Here is a 22,768-nt window from a genome sequence, read left to right as displayed (position 1 = left end):
AAATTTGGAATAACGATTTAACGTTCAACTCTTCGAGTTGAAAGAGATGTATATTGTTCTCTTTCTCTAGGGCAATAAATCAAGAGAGTTGAGTTAACGAAAAAGATTATTTAAAAAAAATATTGCAATTTCTTAAACTTTTATGACATGAAATTTTCAAGGAGGTATGTATACAAGAATGGCTTCACGAAGCGAAAAATTTTTACTATAAATTTTTTCAAGTTAATATTAATGAAGGAAGTACCAGAAAATTTTCTTAATCAAGAATTGCCTATTTTCAGGGTTAAATTTAAATGGTAAATATTGTAGATAGAGTTTCGGGAATAGGGAGTTTTTCAAAAGAAATTTTTTTTTTTGAGAATTTTTTGTCAGATTTCTGAAATATTAATAATTTTCCATATTTCGGCAAAAATCCAGATACCTTTTTTTCATCTTAATTTCTTTATGACTTTTGAAATTTTCTTTATGATACTAAGCGCTCAAAATGTACTTCTCCAGACATCATTACGAATAAAATCAGCTAGCATATATATTTTAGGAACAGTATCGTTTCTAATTCTAACAATGATTTCATAACAAGTTTTCTACCTTTCCCTATTCTTCAGTGCAATATTGTCATAAACTAGTAATGTACACAATTTTAGCCAATCAGAGAAACCCTACCCTCGTAAATCATAAAAGTGTCATTCATCTCGAGCCATAAAATACAGTCCAAGATTCTATTGGCGTTCATGTTGCAAAAAGGCGTAAACCTTTGGGAGGCGTTCCAAAAAGCATAATTCCATATGAAAATCATCTACAATTAGAGCAAATCAAGCAATTTTAAAAAAATTTTTGCACCAATTCAAAACACATAATATCACTGAACATTTGTGGATGAGTTACTTGAAATGAGAAGTCTCTCTGAAGCTGAATAGTCATTTAAAGAAAGTGTTCAATTTCAAAGTTCGATTTGCGGAATACTATCGATTTTTTTTTGGAAATCGAGACGGGATCTTCAAGTTCACTATATCACGTCATTGTTCACTCAAAAAATGAAATGAATCCGACCTGTACTTTGGAATTGGAATGCACTGAAATTAGCACTGAAATAGCAGTGGTATGAACAAGGTATTGAACACCCTTAAGGTATAAGCTAAGCGGTACTCACACTCACAGATAATCAACTCTAATTTCTCCATAGCACTATTGACCACCAATTTTAATGAACGCTCGTTAGATATATTACCGTAGCCGAGCAATTGTATAAATTCTGGTAGGTATGTTTATGTATGTTAAAATTGTAGTTCTGTAATTTTGAGCGAATAAAGATATTATTATCATAAAAATTATCATTAATATCAATGTTGAATTAAAAATAGTTTACTCACCACCCATTGGCAAACGCGAACGGCCGGTCACGAATTCCAAGAAGTTTCTTCTCGTTTCTTTCTTGGCAGAGGATAATATACCGAAAAGGTGTTGTATTTCAATATCATCTACGGTGCAATCTTCTAATTGCACGTATTTTATCAAATTTTCGTAAGTCCAATAGGAAGTGTCATCTTCCTTTCCAAAAATGATGTGTTTTAATTCTTCTGGCTCGAACATGTTGAGTTTACTTAATTTTATTACGTGATCAAACCCCCACTTCAAGGCGCTCATCTGTTTCTGTACGCCAACGAACAATTTCTTCATGATAGCATCTACATAGATATGAGCATTCATGATGTCAACTGATGTATTCGCTCCATCAGGGATCAATTCTGTGTAGAAATACATATGTTATTTTGTGGAAAACAAGCGACTCGAAAATGTCTACCTACTCTACGATTGGCAATCAAACAAAAATTATAATTTATACAGGGTGTCCCGTAAATAGTGGACCAACGAAATGTCGGTTATATATTTTCATTACTCCGAATTAGGGATTCCAATCCCGCATCAAACTATCAATCCAGCCATCCCACGTGATAAAAATTATCAATCCCGCGGATCCGCTAGAATGAGGGATTGTTAACAATATATATTATACTCTTTGTACTCAGCCCTCGACTCAGCCTATTAAATATGCTCATAAAAAGGTCTTATGCTATTATACTACAAACTGTAGTATAAAAGTGTTTTCCTACAACTCCTATGAAAAGTAGCGTATTCTTCATAGCTTACTCAATTTCAAAACTATGTTTTGCTCATACTGTGGGAAATGTTATTTCTCACAGCACTTTGCCCACACCTCGCTTGGTAGACCAATGAAATTGGGCTTTTGAGTCGTTTCTATGGAAACGCAATAAATAAGCACATACTGTCAACGAAGGCCATTTTGATTTGAATCAAGTCCATTACTTGAATTATTGAAATTTGTGCAGTTGTAGGAAGAGTATAGTATGCAACATGTGGAGAAAGTCCTTTTCTCGCTTGTATTTATGTTTGCGGCACTCGCCTTTCAGGTTCGTGTCACAAACTTCCAAACTCGCGAGAAAAATTGGACTTTCCCCACTCATTGCACAATATATTATTATTTCATGGTAACAGCTGTGAAGTTTTGCCACGGGTGAATTCGAAAAATCTGCCGTATAGTGCTGTCTCACAGTTTTTCCAACTAGAAACCATTTATCATTCAAAATTGAGCGTTTGAGATTGATGGAAATTAAGTCGAGGGTCAGGTAAACAGCTACCAAGAATAGTTCATTCAGTAATTATTGACATCCCGGGTGTCTGTGGAAAATAGAAATTAAGTTAGGATCTGTATCAATCGGAGAATGATATCTTTAGTTGTTTTTGAAATGTTCTGCAGAATTATCTCACAGTCATTCGAACTGAGGACACCAAGTTTAGTCCATTGATTATATTAATTTCCATCGAGTGATGCCGCCTCTGTAAAATTCCCTAGATCGGCCAGTATTGAACTGTAAAATGTTTTTACTTACCAATTTCCTCATGACCCGGAAAAACGAAGTTCAGGTTATAAGATTCAAGGCTATCTCCATTTATAGTCAGATCCTTTATTAAAGATGACTTTTCGGAATCTGTCAGTTCGTTGTCGTCTAAAATTTTCTCACGTTCTGTAATCAATTGTCTTATATATCCCAATACCTTGTGGACTGCAGGATGCACATATTTCAGATCATCGAAATTTAGACATTGTTTATTCAGCAAGTATTTAAATATTGGGGTTGCTAATGGCAATTCAAACAAAGAGAATTCCATTAAAGCCTTCGCCATAATTGCACCAATGGTGATGAATATATCAGCTCCATTGGAAGAGCTCTCGTCGTAAAAGTCCAAATGGGAGCAGAATTCCAGTTTTGGATATAACCCTTCGTTGAACTGAACGAATCCATTTAGGGTTTCTTCGGTGGAAGTCCAAATGTTATATTTGTCTTTTTGCAGTTCCTTGCCGATCGAATTGAAGAGTTCTGTGATTAAACCTCTACCTTCACCTATTTCATTTTTGAAAATTACCTTCAAAAAACTAGAGGGTCTCGTATGCAGCAAATACTGAAAAAAAAAGATTCGATCATTGAAATCAATGAAATTTGCAATAACTCAAGAATTATGATTCCATGAAATTCTCATACATGATGTTATCCTAAGGAGGGCCACACCAAAAAATGTTTTGTCGGTTCGTTTTAGATTGATGATACAAAATATGTGGTCTATTGACTGGTTTATATGACAACAAAATAAAGTGTCCATGATTAAAGGTTAGATAAAGTTGTTACTTAAAAGTTCTTCAATCAGTTAAGTATCCACAGTGTGTACAAGTTAAATAAAGAGTGAGTTCCTAAATGAAAAAGAACAATGAAAAATGAGAGATTCCTTGAACAATTTTAAGAAGTGGAAGTCCTATATATATGGGCTTTCTCGAGATACAGGGTGTTCCTTCGTTTCTTGTGGTCCTACTTTTTAAGATGATTTTACCAGTTTATCGAATTTTTATTAATCTTCGTTACAAATTGTATAGCAATGGACCAAAACTACTTTTCATATTTTTCTGATGTATTAGTGGTCCACCAAAAAAAAAAAAAATGGCCAAAGGAAAGAAACGAAGCGGCCACTATTGTAGAAAAAATATCACCCTGGAGATTTGCTCTTGAAATTAGCATATAACATGGTTAAAACTTCAAAATGGAATATCTATGCCAAATTTAAGGTGAATATTTTGTAAAGGAAAGGTGCTATATAATCAAAATATACTAAGATTCTATCTCTGTACCCTGTACTGGCTTCGAGCTAGCCGAAGCTAATTCGATTGTGATTGGCGACACACCAGTATTTAAGACATCGTTTGCAAAACTGAGAATGAAACAGTAGTTGCCTGCGATAGAGTCAGCAAAAGAAAGAGCATCAGCATTCACCAATGCATGATAGTGGTACTAAGGGCCATATTATCACAAAGAAATTCTGTGATTTTGTTTTTATATTGAAGTGGACACCAGAATCAACAGCAAAAACAAAAATGATAATGTATACTATATGTATACTATATAATTGAATTGTGGGCCTGAGAATGAAAAATTCCGGGACTTCTGGGTTGAAAAGGCATTTAAAAGCAGAGCAAGGCACATTATTTTACCAAGAGTTTTCCAAAGCAGAGCCTGATCGAAGCAAGGTTCACTTCTTCAATTCAATAAGGTTGTTTTGTAGTTATTGTGCAATATCGAAAAAAAATGTACCTACTTGCCAAGTATAACTATAAACATCAATACCTAGAACGCGTATCGAAAAAATGTTATCGCTAATTCATATTATACAATAAATAAAATTTCTTTACCTCTTTCACATCGTTCACCATATTACTTCTATCAACCATCAGTGGCCTAGTATGCCGTTCGTAGATGACCACCGATGAACTGTATTTACTGTATTGCCCTAGGATACTGTACAACGCTCTGATTCTGTCCAAGCTCAGAACTTTGAACACTAATCTTCTCATTCTCAGGGGGAAAACGAATGGGCAATTGTCGACTATGTATTTGATCCAAGGAGGATATTTGCCAATTAAGGCTGCAAAGGGATCTAACAAACGGTGGAACACACTTTCTGTCAAATCCTCATTCGTAAAATATCTAGGATCAATCAAGACATTCTGATGTTGAATATGTTCGTAGGCCGTAGTCCAATGTTTGTTGATGCCATATAGTATATTTGAAAGGTGCAGAGCATTTTTAACCTCTTCCGTCAATTCTTCGCATTCTGATGATCTAGGTTGCAGATAATTTTCCAACACATATGTGTGTTTCATAAACTCTTCATTGAGGTCTAGATTATTTTCTTCTGAAAATAACGCACTTAAGATTAGTACCAATATCTGATTTATAAATACCAGATTAAATGCATTCTCTTAAACCTACAAATGCGAATTCGGATAATTCTCATCAAATATTACATATTTTATCGAAAAGCTATAAGGGGTTGTCCATTAATCACGTGATCTTTTTTTAGCATTTTTTAACCCCCCCTCCCCCATTGGTGATACGTAGTGAGGTTTAAGACCACCCCCCCTCCCCCTTCTCAACATCACGTGTATTTTTAGTACCTACAACGAATCTTAAAATTTTTTGAATATTATCTTTATTTAAATACAGGTATAAACTATAATCTTATTTTATTCTGAAATTAAGGACTATAATTAAAATGTCTACACCTGGTTGCAAGTTTTTTTTGATTGCCATAACAATAATAATAAACGAAGAGTGTCATCAAAGGAAAAACATGTATTGTACTAGTACATGAATATATTTAATGTATATTGTCCTCGGACCACGGATTAGCAAGACATTCTTCAACACTAACAACTGGATAAGCATCTTGCAGGTCAGTTGTTGGCACTGTGCTTTGCACTACACGCCGCGCCGTGCCGCTTAATATTTGTTTAAAAATCGCGCGTTTGACGAAAAAATAAATACACGTGATATCTTACTACACCCCCCTCCCCCTTGTGTTATTTTCGTGATTTTTATCAAACCCCTCCCCCCCTTTCAAGCCTCACGTGATTAATGGACAAACCCTAAGGATGCAAGCTTTTTCCGCTTTTTTCACAATACAGTATAACTTCAGTAGCCCGGGCAGATATCGTTCCGGTACCTGTCCGGATTATTGAGGCGTCCGGATTACTGGAGTGATTTTAATTTATGAAATAAAGCAACTCATAAATTATCAAAATGAAGTTTATTAATCAAGTCACAAAAAATATTATTTTCTCTTAAAATAAGACAAAACTGAACAAAACTCATAAGTATATGTAACACGTTATGTAAATATGTACATGTAGGTATTTATAATATTGTATACATACATATTATGTATGCATGCAAAATTAAATATCTTCTATTTTTCTGGAAAATACATATCAATTTTAGTTTGGCCCTTTTTGGATGCATCTATATCAATTGCCTTGTCTTTAAGCCTTTTCAAAAGCTATAAATCTTCAAGGGGAATATTATTCTCCTCAGTCCACCTGATAGCTAGACTTTTCTTTGAGTGTAAGTGTCTAATGTGATCGTTTGACTGCAGCCATTGCGTCCGGCACGCTCAAAAACAAAGTGCAGAATGAAAGATGCTGCCGCCTCGCTGTTTCCAACCGACATGTAACTGTTTTTTACATGTATAGGAAGGAAAATGCTATTGTTTTGCATAATGAATATTTTCGCGCCCGGATTTCAGAGGCAAAAATTTTAAAATGCCCGAATCCCAGCAGTGTCCGGAATACTGGAGTGTCCGGGCTAGCGACTGTCCGAACTATCGAAGTTGTACTGTATTTAGTTGAAGAAATCTGTCAAAATTACCGAAACCGAAAAGTGGGCTCATAATATTAATTCAATTTTTTTTTCCGATTCAGATCGGTTGAAAAGAAACAGGATGTTGAAAATCCCTTTAAAAAAATGTAAGTTTCATTTATCTCTCTGAAATGATTTTATCGAAGGAAATGATTCTTGGAGTATAGTTTCTCATGGATGTCATAAACAGAAAATTCCATCCAGATATTCAATTTTCTTTATTATGAAAATACGGGAAATTTGAATAACCCTACGCTTGAAAGTAATTTGAACGCTTATTGATGAAACTAAATATAACTCTGTTACAAAGAACCACATAAAAGAATATTTGCTACGGTGTCGAGTAAAAAAATTAATAATTGTACCCGTGTGTGAACATATTTCCATAAACTGAGCACCCTATAAAATAACATCAATCGAGATCTGAAAATCCCACTAATGACTGTTACTACCCTGTTATTATTCATTACTTTATTCTTCTTCAGGTCATTAGAGGTTACATCGAAACATACACTATATACTAAAATTACATTTTTATTTGCTTTTCGATCAATTCATCCTAGATCATATGAGTGACATACTTTCAAAAGAGCCATAACTGGTTTAATGTGAAAACTAATAAAAAAAATCAGTGAGTTGAGAGAAGCAGAATATTAAGTTGTGGATTTTATATTGAACTATTTTAATAGTTTAGTTTCAATGCTACATTAAGATAAATCAATAATTGAATATTGACTTTTTTTGAAACTAAATGATAATATGCTTCTAAGATCTATGAAGAAAAAATATTATTCATTCTGGACATTACTTTTTGCTTATAATTCCAAATATCACAAGTAGTTATGACTATAACATAAAGAATGTAATTGAGAATTGAATGTAAAATAAAATATTCTCATGTCAGAAAGTTATCACTAAAGTGATAATAACAGTCTTTGTTGGATCAGAAAGTCATGGTTACAGTACAGAGATGAACTTTGGATAAATATAACTACGGTACAGGTAGGCATCATAAAATGAATTTGATCTCAAGTGGAGTCTAACTTGTTCATTAGCCATTAAATACATATTCAAAACATTTTTTCAATTCATACCCACATTTTCATACTGATGGCTTCATATAAAAAACTTGGTTATTCAATCCAAAGTCAAGTATTCTGAGACTACTTCGCTATTCTAAAAATTCAATGTACTACTCAATAATTATGATATAATGACCAACTTAACTTACCATTCGACGGGAGAGGCGCTTCATATTGTCGATAAAGGAATACATTTTTTTGATTGAAAGCACCTTTACGAATAATGGCATATTTCCTGATTACCTCATAAATTGTCATCTGGGGAGAAAGTACGATGCCATTGAATGAAAGTGTAAATTTGGTAGCAAACCTTTTATTGGGATGATGACACGATTCATTGTACATGAACTGCAGCAAGTTTTGAATTGTCATAAACGGCCGAACATTCAACTCTACATCTCGATTTGGTGGAGAACATCGAACTAATATCTGAAACAAAAGAAAAATAATTGTAAAAGACAGACAGATCTAATAGAAAAATCGAGAATGCATGTTTCTCGAGAAAAATATTCAATGAATAATCGAAATAACAAAATATTTTTGTATATTATATAGAAAAATAGATTTTTTTCATATCTTCGTACTCACCGGAATAAATACCCTATCTCCTATCTTCCCGAAGGTGTTAATACCTATTCGAAAAATTTTTTCAAAATTCGGGAAATACTTATCCTCATGATCAATCAAATAGTAATGAAGTTTTTTTACCATTGCCTTGAAAAGTAGACTGTTGAAATTGAATTCCTGACCTTGTGGTTGCACAGGAATACCAAAGAACACATCAAGGAAAACTCGCATTCTACAAATTCTGTGATCACTTTCAGTCGGCCCAGTTAAATACCATATGAAGTATTTTATAGCTTCGGACCGACGCTTTAGAATATCAGATGTTACTTCGTCGAAAAACGACGCCTTATAATATTCCAATTCTTGTTTTGTTTCCGTTAATCCCCCATAACTATTCGATATATTGCTTCCAACGTAATTCGGATAACGTGTATTTCCCAGGTTATAATATTTGGTATATTCTTCCACCTGTAAAAAGAATTGTTAGAATGGATAAAATTATTTTTAGGTAATTCAAAAGTCTGGAGCAGGACTTCTCAATTAGGGGAAAGCCTAAAAGGGCCTAGAGCACTGTACTGCTCTACTGGCTCTACTGGGGGGTACCTACGTAATACGTTCGTATTTTTGCAACGTTTTTTTAATGGCATACAATCAGTACAAATTTATAGGAGATGATTCCCCAATATAAGGAGCCTGTAGCGATCCTGGTACACCTGAGGATTCGAAATATCATAACTTGGAGAATCGGTCCTGGTTGAAGAAACCCTCCCGATAGTATCTCCTTGAATATTGAAGGGATTTCTGAGGACAGGACTGATTCATTTTGTCGACATTGGCCATAGAAAATGACATGGTGGTCATTCTTTTTCAAGAAACCCCCAAACCAACTGTGCAACAACTCCGTGAAATAGGATTTTTAGCAGTTATGTATTGATATATTGACTATTGAGTTCTGTTTGTGCTCTGGCCTATTATGTTGGAAAATCATTAGTTAGTTTTTGGCCTATGAATTTCGATATGATTCTTTCTATTCCTTGAATTTATTGTGGTCTTTCAATTGTCATCATTCAATGTGGTATATGATGGAAACTATAAGATTTATTGCTCCTTTCTTGTTTTTTTCTTTTTTGTTTTCAGATTCAATGATAATATACTAGTGGAATAAATTGAAGGATCGAAATAAACTTCGAGATTTTTAGCGGTTTCTCAAATTGCTGTATTTTCGATAACAATGGTCGTATCTCAATTAGAAAAAAAGCTTTTTGAAGCTTGGAGTTTATTGTTTAGAGATCTCATGATGACAGAATTTTTTGAGCAACGTGTACCGCTCAATCCTAATGAATACAGTATCTAAAATTTTTTTAGTTTTTATTTTTGGCCCACAGACATTTTTTCCAACTTAACCACTATAACTTCAACATTGATGGTTTTTTTGATATTTTCAATTCAGCGCTTGATTATTCAAAAAGCCTCCAAAAGCCCTTTTTTATCAACTTTTCAAATTGATGTAGAAAACGAAGAAATTTTTTTTCCGATAATACCATAGCTACTTCTTGTAGAGAATTCATTCAAGATTTCAAAACATCCCCTAAATTTTCTGTGCAAACATTGAATGGTGAGATGTTGATGGATAAAGACAAAAAGGTCCTTTTCAATTCAAAGTTCGATATTTCAGAGAGAAATGCTAGTATCGAAATTTTGAAAAAGGATATTGAAGCTGAATGAACAAGTTATCTCATCCATATAGAGGTTTAGTTGGAAAAAAATGTCCAAGTCTGTAGGCCAAAAATAACACCTGAAAACATTTCGCAGAAATTTTAAACACTGTATTCCTTAGAATTGAGCGGTACACGTTGCTTGAAAAAATTTTGTCATCATGAGATCTCTAAACTTGAACTTCAAGCTTCAAAAAGCTTCTTTTCAAATTGAGATACAACCATTGTTATCGAAAATACATCTATTTGAAAAACCTCTTAAAATTTCGAATTTTATTTTGATCCTTTAATTTATTCCCCTAGTGTATATGCGTTGTCAACTTCTGGTGAAGAGGAAAGATGAAAGGATTTCATTTGGATGAAGAAGAAACCCTTCAATATGAATATGTCAGCTTATTTTGTAAACAAATACATAAAACAATCACTACACCTATATCTACGGGGAGACAGAGTTTTTGCTGAGGTTTTTATCTGCTCTCTTGCATCATATGTTCAAATGTATGATGCCCCGTTTACATTTCCTCTACTAATACTGAGATTCATCGACACATATGATTCATTAACAATTTGTATTGCTCTTCCTGTTCACATAAAACGTTTATGTTTATAATGCTTTTTTGGATTTCCTAGTACTGAATAATGAATCCCCATAAATAATACTTCATCTATGCCCAATTAAACGTTTTTTTAGGGCCAATATTTAGTGAGATAGATATTAAGTGAAATATCCCTTACGCTCCGTATACTCACTATTTTGAGTGTCTTATTTTCACTGGATATAAGAGCGAAAATAAAGTTATAACGGGTTTGATCCTGCATCACATTATTGTGAGTGTTTCTGCCAACAGGGTTGCGTATGCATTTTACTAGGAAGTTGGTGTTTATGTTTATTCCAGACACTGTGAAGTTGTGTGTTCGCTTCCCTGTTGGAAATGGCATCAAGAAGTAGGCACATATTGAAAAAAATTTTTTTTTGTATTTAAAACAATGCAAAATTGTTGAGGATGCCCCATAGTTTTATTTTAAAGCTTGATAATAAAATTTGAATAATTACTTCATATACTACAGTAGAGTTTTGAAAGAGTAACACAATTGTGAGGGTCAGGAGTGAACCATTAAAAAAATAATAGGAGTCTGTCGTAGTGTTGGTCTTTACCAATTCAAATTTCTTAATTTTTTTTCACAGAACGAACTGAAAAAGTCGATCTCAATAGATTGGCGAATAATCCTGATGAATTATTCGAACTTCTGGACGAGGTTGGTTCAGATTTTGAAATTGAAGACGATGATGATGTGTTGATTGGAAACCATGTTTTGACACGAATAAATCCTCCTCTGATGAAGATGAGGATTTATTCGTGTCCAAACATAGTTCCCAATCAACTCTTTCTTAAGAGTGATCGAAGAAAGCGAAATACAACCCGAAATGCGCGCATCTTTTTCCAGAAGTATTGCAACGTTTTCGTGGAAGAAGTCTAAGTTTGGAAGTTCAAGTTATATCTGCATGGAGTTATTTCAGGAGGTATTTGGAAGACTCTTTTTCCGAACTTTGCCGAACTATATTATCTACAGAAAAATGGAAAAGAACTCAAACTAAATTCAAATGCCGAAGAACTACGAAATTTTTTGGAATGCATTCCATCACATGCATCACTATGAGCTGTATTTAATTTCCGAGGATTCACATGTGTTGGAGCAAAAAGTTAAAATTTTCAGCAATTGCAGATACAATGCCAAGGGATAGGTTTTACCTCTTGGGAGTAAATCCTCAATATTGTGGATGATTCCGGAATTGTTTCCAAATTTTCAATACAAAAAATAACATTTCCTATTGTTGTTATTATACATTTTTTTGCTTCGTTTTTCAATAAAAAATAATAATCTATTTTTTCCTTCGTTAATTCTTAGTATACGAGCACTCCTGGTGCTCACAATTGTGACACCGTCACAACTGTGCATATACCTAATAGACTCTTGAACATCACAATCGTGAGTATAATCAAAACCTGTCAAAATGACATAATTATTTTGTTTTTTGAATTAGACCTAACATTTCGTCCACATATGTGATAGAAAAAATGTGTGGATACATGAAATCTTCGCTGAAAATTATTCGGGAGTGTAAGGGATATAAACAATCACCCTGTACATAAAATGTAACTTCCATCAGTGATCCTGTGATGAAATACCGCAATCCGCGGATTGCGGTATTTCAATTTCGCGAAATTCGAAATTGGCTGAGAATATCTCGCCGAGCTCTGACCTTAATTAGAATTGAAGTTGAACTCACTTGATTTATTGTCCAATTTACGAATTCGTATTCCAATGAAGAAAGTCTTTCCATTCCGCTAACGTGGATTCTCTTTAACTGTTCCTGAAAAAAAAACAATATTGATATGAACTTCTATAAAGAATTTGGAAATGGTTTGAGATACGATTTTATCCTGAAGAAAACATATAAGCTGTACAACTTTGCTTCCGCCGTTTTGCAGTAGATGGCTGTAGCGGTAAGTGGTAGTCGAAATAAATAGATCGTAAATGTCATACAAGTAGCTTGTATTGGTATTTGTGAACATAACGTATAACATAGAAATATTAGTCGATTGTCTGCTTGAAACGCATATTAGTATTAGGTGGTTTCATTTCGGATGGGGGGGGACATGACCCCCTTGAAAATTGAGTTAATTCAGAAAATGAAATTCAATTTGGCAAACGAGAATTAATTTTAATTTTTTCTTCTAACGAGACATCTTCCAGGACCATCTAATAATTTAAAGAAATACAGCAATGTTTTCATTAGATATGATCACAGATATTAGGTTAGAATTATAATATGGAAAAATAATTCACGCATGAATATTTCTCATAGACATGTATAAATAGTTTAGACAATTGAAAATATGCTCGAAAATAATTTGTTTTTTCTTATACTAGGTGTTTCCCCGGGAAGAATGCGACAAATAGATACCACGAATAAAGGTCATCACGGAGGACACGTATCAACAGGTTTCTATCGCCTGAGTGCCTTCGTTTGGATATACAGGGTGATGTTCATCTCACGAGTAAAATTTCACAGTTCAATAACTCTTTAATTTATCGACCGAATAATTTCAAATTTTTAAGTTTTGTCACCCTTTACTATCGCCTTCCTTCAAAATCAAACGATTGTTGTAGATACCCCACCAAACATTTATCCAGAATCTAACTTAGGAATTTTTATGAATCACTGATTTGGGATTATCCTGACTCCTGAGTCCCCAATTTTTTCGACAAGTTCAAGATATTTTGAACTATAAAATTTCTTTTATTAGAAAATGTTAATTGATCATCCATTTTATAATGAATTACTTTTTTGTGGATACAAAAACGAAAAAAATCCTATTGTTCACGTACAGGGTGATCCAATATTCATGAAAATAGAAAAAGTCTAAAACTTTCCTAGTCTGGAACTGATACATTCGATTTCAGTAATATTAAAGGAAGACATTCGTAAAGGGTGAAAAAACTGCAATTTTCGAAATAATTCTACCGATGAATTCAAGATTTCTTTTAGTATGGAGTTTCAGTCATAAGGGAATGTTTATTGTTTACCCTATGTGGCGATGCCAAGCAGAGATTTAGAATTTTTGTTTATGAATTGATTCTTTGTGGTTACGAAAACGAAATAAAATCAAGAAATTAACGTACAGGATGATCCAATATCCACGAAAATAGAAAAAGTCTAAAATTTTCCTAGGCCGGATCTGATTTATTCGATTTCAAAAATAGGAAGGCGAAAGTAAAGAATGACAAAACTTCAAAATTTGAAATTATTCGGTGGATTAGTTAAAGAATTATTGAACTGTAAAATTCCACTCATAAGATGAACATCACCCTGTATATCCCAAACGAAGGCACTCGGGCGATTGAAACCTCTTGATATGAGTCCTCCATAATGACTTTAATTCAAGGTATCCGTTTGTCTTATATACATAATATGTAAAAATCAGTCATTTGAAAATAAGTGAAGGTCATTTTTTTTGTAGTACCTCCGAACTTCAGACTAAAGTTTTGGTCCATGAAAAGCGTCTGATGCTTTGCTTTGCTTTTGTTATAATTTCAGACTTCAAGGTTATATTCTACAATAATTATATATAAAAATCAGCCATTTAAAAATAACAAAAGTTCATGTTTTTTTCGTAGAGCCTTGACGCTTCCAACTCAAGTTTTGGTTCGTGGAAAGCGTCTGACGCTCTCAATATAACTTCACAGTAAATTTTACAAAACATACAGGGTGTTCCTAAATTCATGCAACAAAATTCAGGAGGTGAATGCTCGTATGAAATTAAAATGGGTCTTCCCTATAACAAAATTTCCTCAGTCCACCCCTTTCCGAGATATCATCCTCAAAATGTGGATACTAAAATTCAGTTTTATTTTTTTTCTAAAATTCCAGTGAAGCTGGAAACTTGAAATTCTGTTATTTTTGTCTACTCGCAAAGGGATAACAACGGGTATTTTTCCAATATTCCTGTTACATACAGGGGTGAAATTGAAAATCAAAACTTTTTTTCGGGATGAAGTTTCATGAAATGAAATTATAAATTAAAATCCTTGTTTTGTTTATAAATTTCTTCTAGTTTCACTGAAATTTCACAAAAAAAAGTCGAAACCGAATATTAGTCACCACCTTTTGAGGGTGATATCTCGGAGAGGAGTGTGTTGTGGAAATTTTGTTTTAGGAAAGACCCATCTTAATTTCATACGAGCATTCACCTCCCGAATTTTGCTGCATAAATTCGGGATAAATTGAAATATGAAAATCACCCATTCAAAAATAATCAATGTACCTTTTAGATTTAGTCACCTGGCCTAAGATTACATCCATCAGAAAATAAGTTATGTCTAACAGCTCTGGGAACTTGCTCTACATTTAGTATTTATTTGTGTTCGTACAACATATTTTATAAACCAATATTTCAACGAATTGGCTTGAAAACACCTCGCCAAAAATGTAAAAATAGTCAATTCCTTATAAACTTACCTTCTCTTCACTGAATTTTTTTAATAATATTCCTATTCCATACACATCAAAAATTTTTTCATAGGACAAACCATGAGCATATGCTAGATATGATAGGGTCTGAACTGCGAACATTTGACAATACATTGGATGTTGTTTTAGTAGTGTCACCATTATTTGAACTAATTGGTCAGCTCTCCAAACATATTCTTCAGGTTCTGCACAGCACAAGAGCTTATCGTGTTGTTCATAGTTCATTAACTCTAAAACAGACAACAACGCTTCCATACAATAGTATTTTTCTTGTTTATATAAGGTTAGAGAGAACCTCCTCGTAAGAAATTTATAGGAAAAATCAATAAAATCACGATTTTTGAAATGAAATCCTTCAAGTTTTCTGCTTTTCTTCAGGAATAGTGGTCTGTGAATTTCAATCTCTTCACGAGATACTGGCCTACAAAAAAAATATTTCCATAAATCACTATAAAAAGACAAGTAGAAAGAAAAATAAAAAAAAAGTTATACGTTCAGAAAGTTGTAACAGATAGCGATCAATTAGAGCTAACGAACTAAGTATACTAACTGACAAAGAAACTGCAGCGCCCAGAAGGAGCTGTTTAAATTACAAATTTTTTTTTTGGTAAAACAAAGATCGTGAAGATTTTTTCATGTAAACAATTTTTGTTACTTAAATATTGTAGTCTATTTTCGAATTTTTTTAAAATTTCACAACAAATCAGCTGTTCGAGGAGATCCAAAGTCGATGTTCAGTTGTTAAAACGCCTAGAGCACGTGTACGCAGAATTTATCGCCATCTAAGTGAATTTGAAAGAGTACGAATTCGGAATTATTGGTCTACAGGAGGCGGGGTTGTCATTTCGAGAAATCGCTAACCGTGCGTAGAGAAATCCAACTACTACTATGAGATGTTGTCAAGCGTGGTTTGATAATGCCCAAAATCGAAGAAGAACTTCGAAGAATAATATGCCTAATTTTAATTATCCTCAAATACGTTTAAAAATTTTTTTTGGAAATTTCTGTCACCGCCATAATCGTTCGCTATTCTGTTTTTGAATAGCTATAAGGGTGTATTTTGACATATCGAATCGGCAGCTTTCCTAAAATACGTTTCTTGTTCATAAATTTTTTTCCACCTATCGCTCTTCACTACAGGGCGTAGACATGGGGGATACTGGGGATAATTACCTCCCCACAAGATTTTCAAAATATAAAATTTCAGAGATCTCGCAAAGACAAAGAATGGAAATTTCTCCATAAAATGAACCAATAATAATCATTTTACTTTCCTTTGAAATCGACACGTCAGTAAAAAATCCGACACCTTTACGGATTATGAGTTTATTATCGCTTTCAAGATGAGTACTTCTATTGCACTACGGGATCGTCTGTGTCCAAGGTTTATTAGTTTCCTTTATCTAACCGCTTTCTCGACATCGCCCCTTATTTGCTATCTGTGATTTTTGCATTCGTCATCGGTATACACTTACTCGTTGTTTTCGATTTATTGTATCATTTTCGTCACAAAATTTCATTACTGCAGTTATCAAAGAACTGAACTGAGTAATTCGCATCGAAAAATTGTCCCTTTGTACAATACATTGTGTTTTATTCAAATTGCAATTCATTTGTGAAAATATCAGTTTTGAATTGACTAAATCTACAGGGTGTTACAAAATTTGAGGTACAAATGAAAAAGACAGATTTCTCGGATTATTTCAAGAAGAAAAGTCCTATAACATCATAACAGTCCGCAAACGTATTGTTTTTGAGATACAGGAGTTACGGTTCAAGTTTTTCTCTCATAGCACATTCACAAGATATTCAACTTGAATTGACATAGATATTCCAATTTAAAGTTTTACTCATGTGATATCCTACTTTTGAATGCAAATCTACAGGTATATATTTTCTGGAAGGGTGTCCGCTTAGTTTTTTATGAACCACTGGTAGTTTAAAAAAATTTGAAAAGAAACTCTGGTTCAGTACTAAAATTTTTGGTTTGCTGTAGTTTTGTCGTATCTGCAATCGATTTCGAGAGAAAAATTCAAATAGCGTTCTATAGTATTCTCAGGAAAATCCAAATTATTATAAAAATCCATTCAGGTAGCTGTGATAAATAAATCGATTATAAGTTTTGGTTCTTATTCAACAACTCTGAAGCGAAGATTAAAAAAGATGCCTTAAACTGGTTAAGCATCACAAAAAAGTAGGACTACAAGAAACACCCTGCTTCTCGAAATCAAAGCGTATGCGGGCTCATTTATATGGGCCATTTTATTTTTAAAATTATCCAAGGAATCTCTCATTTTCCTTCGTATCTCCTATTCAGGAACACCCAGTGCAAGGTAAAAACAATCAAATTGGTAATAAAAAAATTATTTCGAGTAATTCGGTTCAAACTTCGTTATCAAACCTCTTTTTCTCACATTATAAATATGAGAAAACAATGTCTTCAAAAAATTGTTTTTACAAACCCCCCCCTCAAGAAAAAAAAATCTACGCCCTTGCCGGTGCACAGAGACATGACAGAATTTAATTTATTTAATATTTGCGCGCGGAAAAGAAACATTAGGAGTTTTCCGCACTGTGAGGGAAAGTGACTTTTTGTGACTCAAAATGCGTGTGGAGAAATAATTTGAAACGCACGCTTGTAGGAAAAAATAAATCATAATGTAAAATTTCCAGTATTTTTATGACGGTAATTTGAAATTTTATAGATATTTGTTTATGCAAACAACGTTCATGGTGATTTTGAAATACCATAGTGTGAAAGAAAGTTCAGAATCATAAAAAAATGTAGTTTTCTACATTTATGCAAAAATCAAAACTTTATTGAACTATATTTAGTGGAAAAAGAAGTTCTTTATTGCACTAGTGCAATAAAGTTTTTATTGCACTCATCTGTCATTCTACTTCAACGTGCTTTCATCAAGACAAACATAAACGTTCAAACCCACTACATATTTATCAGATATTCTGTGAGATTGGCAACACGTTTCAAACAGTTACATATTTTATATTATTTTGTATTAATGTTAGCAGCCAGAGATAAACAAACAATGCCTTCTCGAGAATAACTCCTTTTTCAAAACTGATCTGATTTGTAACCGTCTACCTCCATAGAGCAAACTGTCTGTACTGCCGCACCTCAATAAATCATTTTTTGCTTTTCTCATGAACGTAGAAAAAATGTTGTATGCAACTCGTGCAAAAATTGTTTATTGCACTCGACGTGTTGTCCAACTCGGCCTAACGGCCTCGTCGGACAATTTCACGTCGAGTGCAATAAACATTCACTTGTTGCACTTGTTGCATAAATAACTATTTGATGACTGTATAATGCCAACGCAGTACTCCAACTCCAGTTGTAAAATTTTTTTTTAATTTCACAGATGATTTTTTTCAAGATCAAATTACTTGAAAACGGCGCATTAGGTATACGAGAAAATATGAGGAATACATTTATTTTTCAAAATGGTCGGATCTTCTTTAATGAGCATTGAAATGATTTGGGTTTTTTTGTTTTTCTGGCATTTTATGGAATGTGATGGTCATAATGTAGAAATTGGAAGATTTGGATGGAATTCTGTTTTAAGATCATATCAATGAAAAACTCTCTTCCAAAAATAATTTTTTTCGATGGAACCATTTGAGAGATATAATTTAAAATCAATTTTTCTTATGGATTTTCAACCTGTATCCTTTCCTGTATTATTTAAACGGGGACGATTCGAAGGAATTGATGAAGGAAAAGAGTGTTTCTTGTGACCACCCTGTATACTACATGTTTGAATATGTCTATATGTGAAATTTGTATACTTACAGTCCCTTTGCCGTTGACTCATCTATGATACACATACGAGTAAAGTCAAGAGTTTTCATTTCTTCGTCGTCATAATAAGTGAATTCCTTCACATTTTCTCTGTAAGATTGCTCGATAAGATAATTCAATCGGGGAATGAATGGAACCCGACTATCTTTTTTTACTCCAATATGCCATACCGCCATTTTAATAACATTTGCAGTTTTGAAGGTCTCTTCACGGACATCATCATTTAATTTGAAGAGGTATATTCTTGATAAACATGGAAGAAGTGACCAAATAAGGGTTACGAGATGCATCTTCACTGCCTCTATCCTAAAAAGTAATATAAATGGTACTAATAGGTATATAATGAGTATAATAAATCCAAAGCAATATTTGTTAGTTGTAGTTTTTTTTTCCGAAAAAACTTATTCTGCAAAAATATTCAAAAAAATGTATGTCCTCGTCGCCACCATTTTTTTCATAAAAATCCCATCATGAACTGTTGAGTTTATATCGATGGTATGCCTCTTTGTTGAAATTGTCTATCTGAATATGTAATAGTATACTGGGTGTGCCATTTGAAATAAAGAAGTAGAAGTTTATTTCTGGTACGAGTTGTAGAGATCTGAAATTTTTTAGGGAAAAAGCTCATTGTCTCAAACCCCAAAATAAAATCTTCAGCACAAAATTATAATTATTATGATTAGTATTCCATAAATGTCTAAAAGGCCATCGCAGTGAATCACCCTGTATCATAGTTATAAACTGGCTCATCATTTCTCTTATGATGTTCAAGTTCATTGAAATTATACCACTATTGTAAATAGGGCTGGGAATCATGAACGAATTATTTAAATATTGAATATTGATTGAATATTCACTGAATAGTCGAATATTCAGTGAATAGTCCAGTATTCACTGAATAGTTGAATATTCATGACAGTGAATAGTTGAGTTGAGTATTCACTGATTATTCAGTGAATAGTTTTCTATTCAGTGAGTAGTTGGATATTTATATTTATGAATATTCGTTATTGTTCATAAATATTCACTGGTGATGAGTAGTTGCGTAATTAATCATTTGAGAAGTTACGAATGAAAGTTTCAATGATCACTTAACTCACTATTCAGGAATAATTAAAACAAGGTTGTGTAATTTATTATGGACAATTCGTTTTATTGATATTACAATTTAATAGAAGTTATTCATTTAATGGTAGAAACTAGTATTAATCCAAAGAAACATGAATAGAATTAGGATTTTATCATCAATAAAAAAATATAAAAATTGAATATGAGATTCTAACATATGAATTTAGCAACAACGAATTCGAATAATAATAATAATAAGATTCTACATTTGAAATCTAATGCCGTCATTTTGATCGATTGCAGAGTTTTTTCATATGAAACTTTGCTTTCCTGTTCCGTATGCATTGCCATTTCTTACATTTCCCAATTTCAGTGGTCAAATATTGTTTGATTCTGAATACGCTGAATACATTAGTGATGACGACACACACCGCCATTTCAGTTCTCCTGTCAGTGTTCGGAATCCAAACAAACAAATTGTCATTCAAATTAGTACGGCTTCGTTAAAGAAATTAGTTTATTTTGATAAATAAGATTATTTAACGAACGATTTTACTATTAATTGATAGACAGAAGGAACGAGATTAATGCCAGTAAGTTCGAACTTGAAGTTCAACTAATAAACTCGGGTTTTTACGAAATCTGGGAAATGATACAGGATTCAAACTTACTGGTATTAACATCGTCCCTTCTGTCTATCAAATAATACTGAAATCGTTCCTCAAATACTCCTAATTATGAAAATAAGCCAATTCCTACAACGACACCGTACTAATTTCAATGACAATTTATTTGTTTGGATTCCGAACACTGACAGGAGAACCAAAAATGGCGGTGGGTGACGTCACTCTAATAGAGCGTATTGTGAACCGACGAATCTTTCTATTCTGGGGTCTAAAAATGTACACATATCAACTGGAGTTACATCCTCCCCAAACAAAACTGAATCAGAAAAACCAAGTTTTTCAATTCTTTCATAGAAAGTGTATTCTTGAAGGATTTTTTGATCTCAGAATCGGCTTGATCATTCTTTTTGTACCTGTATAATAATAATGGGTCTATGTAGATTGTAGTGTCCCAGCGAAGGTTTTACTTCGTCTATTTATTTATCATATTTATCTATTGTATTTTGTACGTTGTCATGTCTCATGTAATAATAGTAATTTACGTAAAAAGTCCGGAAAACAGGGTTTTTTTGGACGAATAGACAAAAAAAACATTTTCGGGCGTGTTGCGTACAATATTTTTTCGGCAACCATGTAAAATAACACTATCGCTGCTGCTTTCCATATTTTATTGCGATTGCGATCAAAAAACATGCAAATTTTTGACAACTAATTTCATATGAACTGTCAGCCGTTATCTCGTTTGCTATGGATTCTATGATTCTTTTCCGGCCTAGTCCGGGAAGTACGTACTTTCCGGACTAGGCCGGGAAATGCTACTTTCTCAGAGTAAAAGCGTCCGGGAAGTGAGCACTTCCCAGACGGTTGCCGAAAAAATTAATTTCTGGATTTCTCAAACGACAAGTTGATTAAAAAAATTTGACAATTTTTTCTGTAAAACCTAAGTTCTCCCGGCTTTCCAAGAATAATGAGAGTTTTTACTTTTTACATCAGATAGAAGTAAACTGTGTTCAGTATTACCTGTTCGTTAAATAGATCTGTTGAATAATTATGCATATTTCTTGCTAGATACGAAGATCCTGTTTAGTCTTCGGTGGCTAGGTTTTTTGAGTGGAATATTGGAATAAGTATTAACTGAATAATCATTGAATATTTACTTAATATCGATTGAATAATTAGTTATGATATCAATTAGACAATATTCGATCATACACCGAGTTACGAGAGCTCAATTTAAGTGTTGTTTCGCGAAATATGTCCATGAAAAGGTTTGTATAATTGAAATAAATAAAATTTTAATTTCTTATTAATCAATAGAACTACAATCAAAGCGATGCCTTTCGAAAAATTCAATGACATTTCACTGAGCTTGACTTTTATTTTTTTTGGCGAACGTCTAATTACGTTATTATGTAAATGATCACAATATGGCGGGAGGCGAATCACCAAAACGATTATACCACGTCGTCAAGGGTATATTCACTTATCGAAACGCCGTAACTATGGTAAATTTGCAGATTTCATTGGTTCATTGAAACATGAGTTCAATCACTGCATATTTAGTGAATATTCATTGATTATTCACTGAATATTCATTGAATAATCACTAAATAATCAATGAATACTCATTGAATAATCACTAAATAATCAATGAATACTCATTGAATATTCAATGAATAGTTGAATATTCAGGACTACTCATGAATAATCGAACATGAATATTTGTTAGAAAGAATTATTCCAATAATCTAATAAACTTAAGAATGATTATTCGAATACAAAACGGCGAAAAAGTCCCAGCTCGAATTGTAAACATTCACTTATAGTTAATATTTTATATCATATTAAAAATCCAATTAACATTTGACTTCGCTGAAATTTTGAAACTCTTTATTTTAAAGAATTAGGTTGTTAATTATACAGGGTTAGAAATTGCCAGTTATACGCTATGTATGTAATTAATAGGACGTTACTTATCAAACAGGATTGAGGTTTTCACAGGAATCAAGTCATGGTTTCACATATAACACCTTAACGAAGTAACAAGTTGACAATTCTGGCACCAGCCTACTACTTGAACAAAAAAATGAGAAC

General features: G+C 33.1%; 1 protein-coding gene across 2 annotated transcripts in view; it reads right to left on the bottom strand.

Annotated features, from left to right (window-relative positions):
• The window catches only part of LOC123678918, a 49,735-nt gene that overhangs the window by 15,108 nt on the left and 11,859 nt on the right, over nucleotides 1–22,768 (bottom strand). The window contains exons 4-11 of one of the 2 annotated variants that reach the window (XM_045616187.1): nucleotides 18,972–19,286; nucleotides 15,149–15,581; nucleotides 12,416–12,499; nucleotides 8,432–8,878; nucleotides 7,993–8,272; nucleotides 4,757–5,259; nucleotides 2,910–3,480; nucleotides 1,371–1,745 (exon numbers count right to left, since the gene is read on the bottom strand). In XM_045616187.1, coding sequence (XP_045472143.1) covers nucleotides 1,371–1,745; nucleotides 2,910–3,480; nucleotides 4,757–5,259; nucleotides 7,993–8,272; nucleotides 8,432–8,878; nucleotides 12,416–12,499; nucleotides 15,149–15,581; nucleotides 18,972–19,286 — 3,008 coding nt within the window. The remainder of the gene's footprint in view (nucleotides 1–1,370; nucleotides 1,746–2,909; nucleotides 3,481–4,756; nucleotides 5,260–7,992; nucleotides 8,273–8,431; nucleotides 8,879–12,415; nucleotides 12,500–15,148; nucleotides 15,582–18,971; nucleotides 19,287–22,768) is intronic. The other variant, XM_045616188.1, reaches the window with a different exon arrangement.

The sequence above is a fragment of the Harmonia axyridis genome, chromosome 4 (assembly GCF_914767665.1).
Source record: "Harmonia axyridis chromosome 4, icHarAxyr1.1, whole genome shotgun sequence".
Taxonomy (NCBI): domain Eukaryota; kingdom Metazoa; phylum Arthropoda; class Insecta; order Coleoptera; family Coccinellidae; genus Harmonia; species Harmonia axyridis.
The sequence above is the reverse complement of the archived record's forward strand: the minus strand, read 5'-3'. Positions and strand labels throughout refer to the sequence as shown.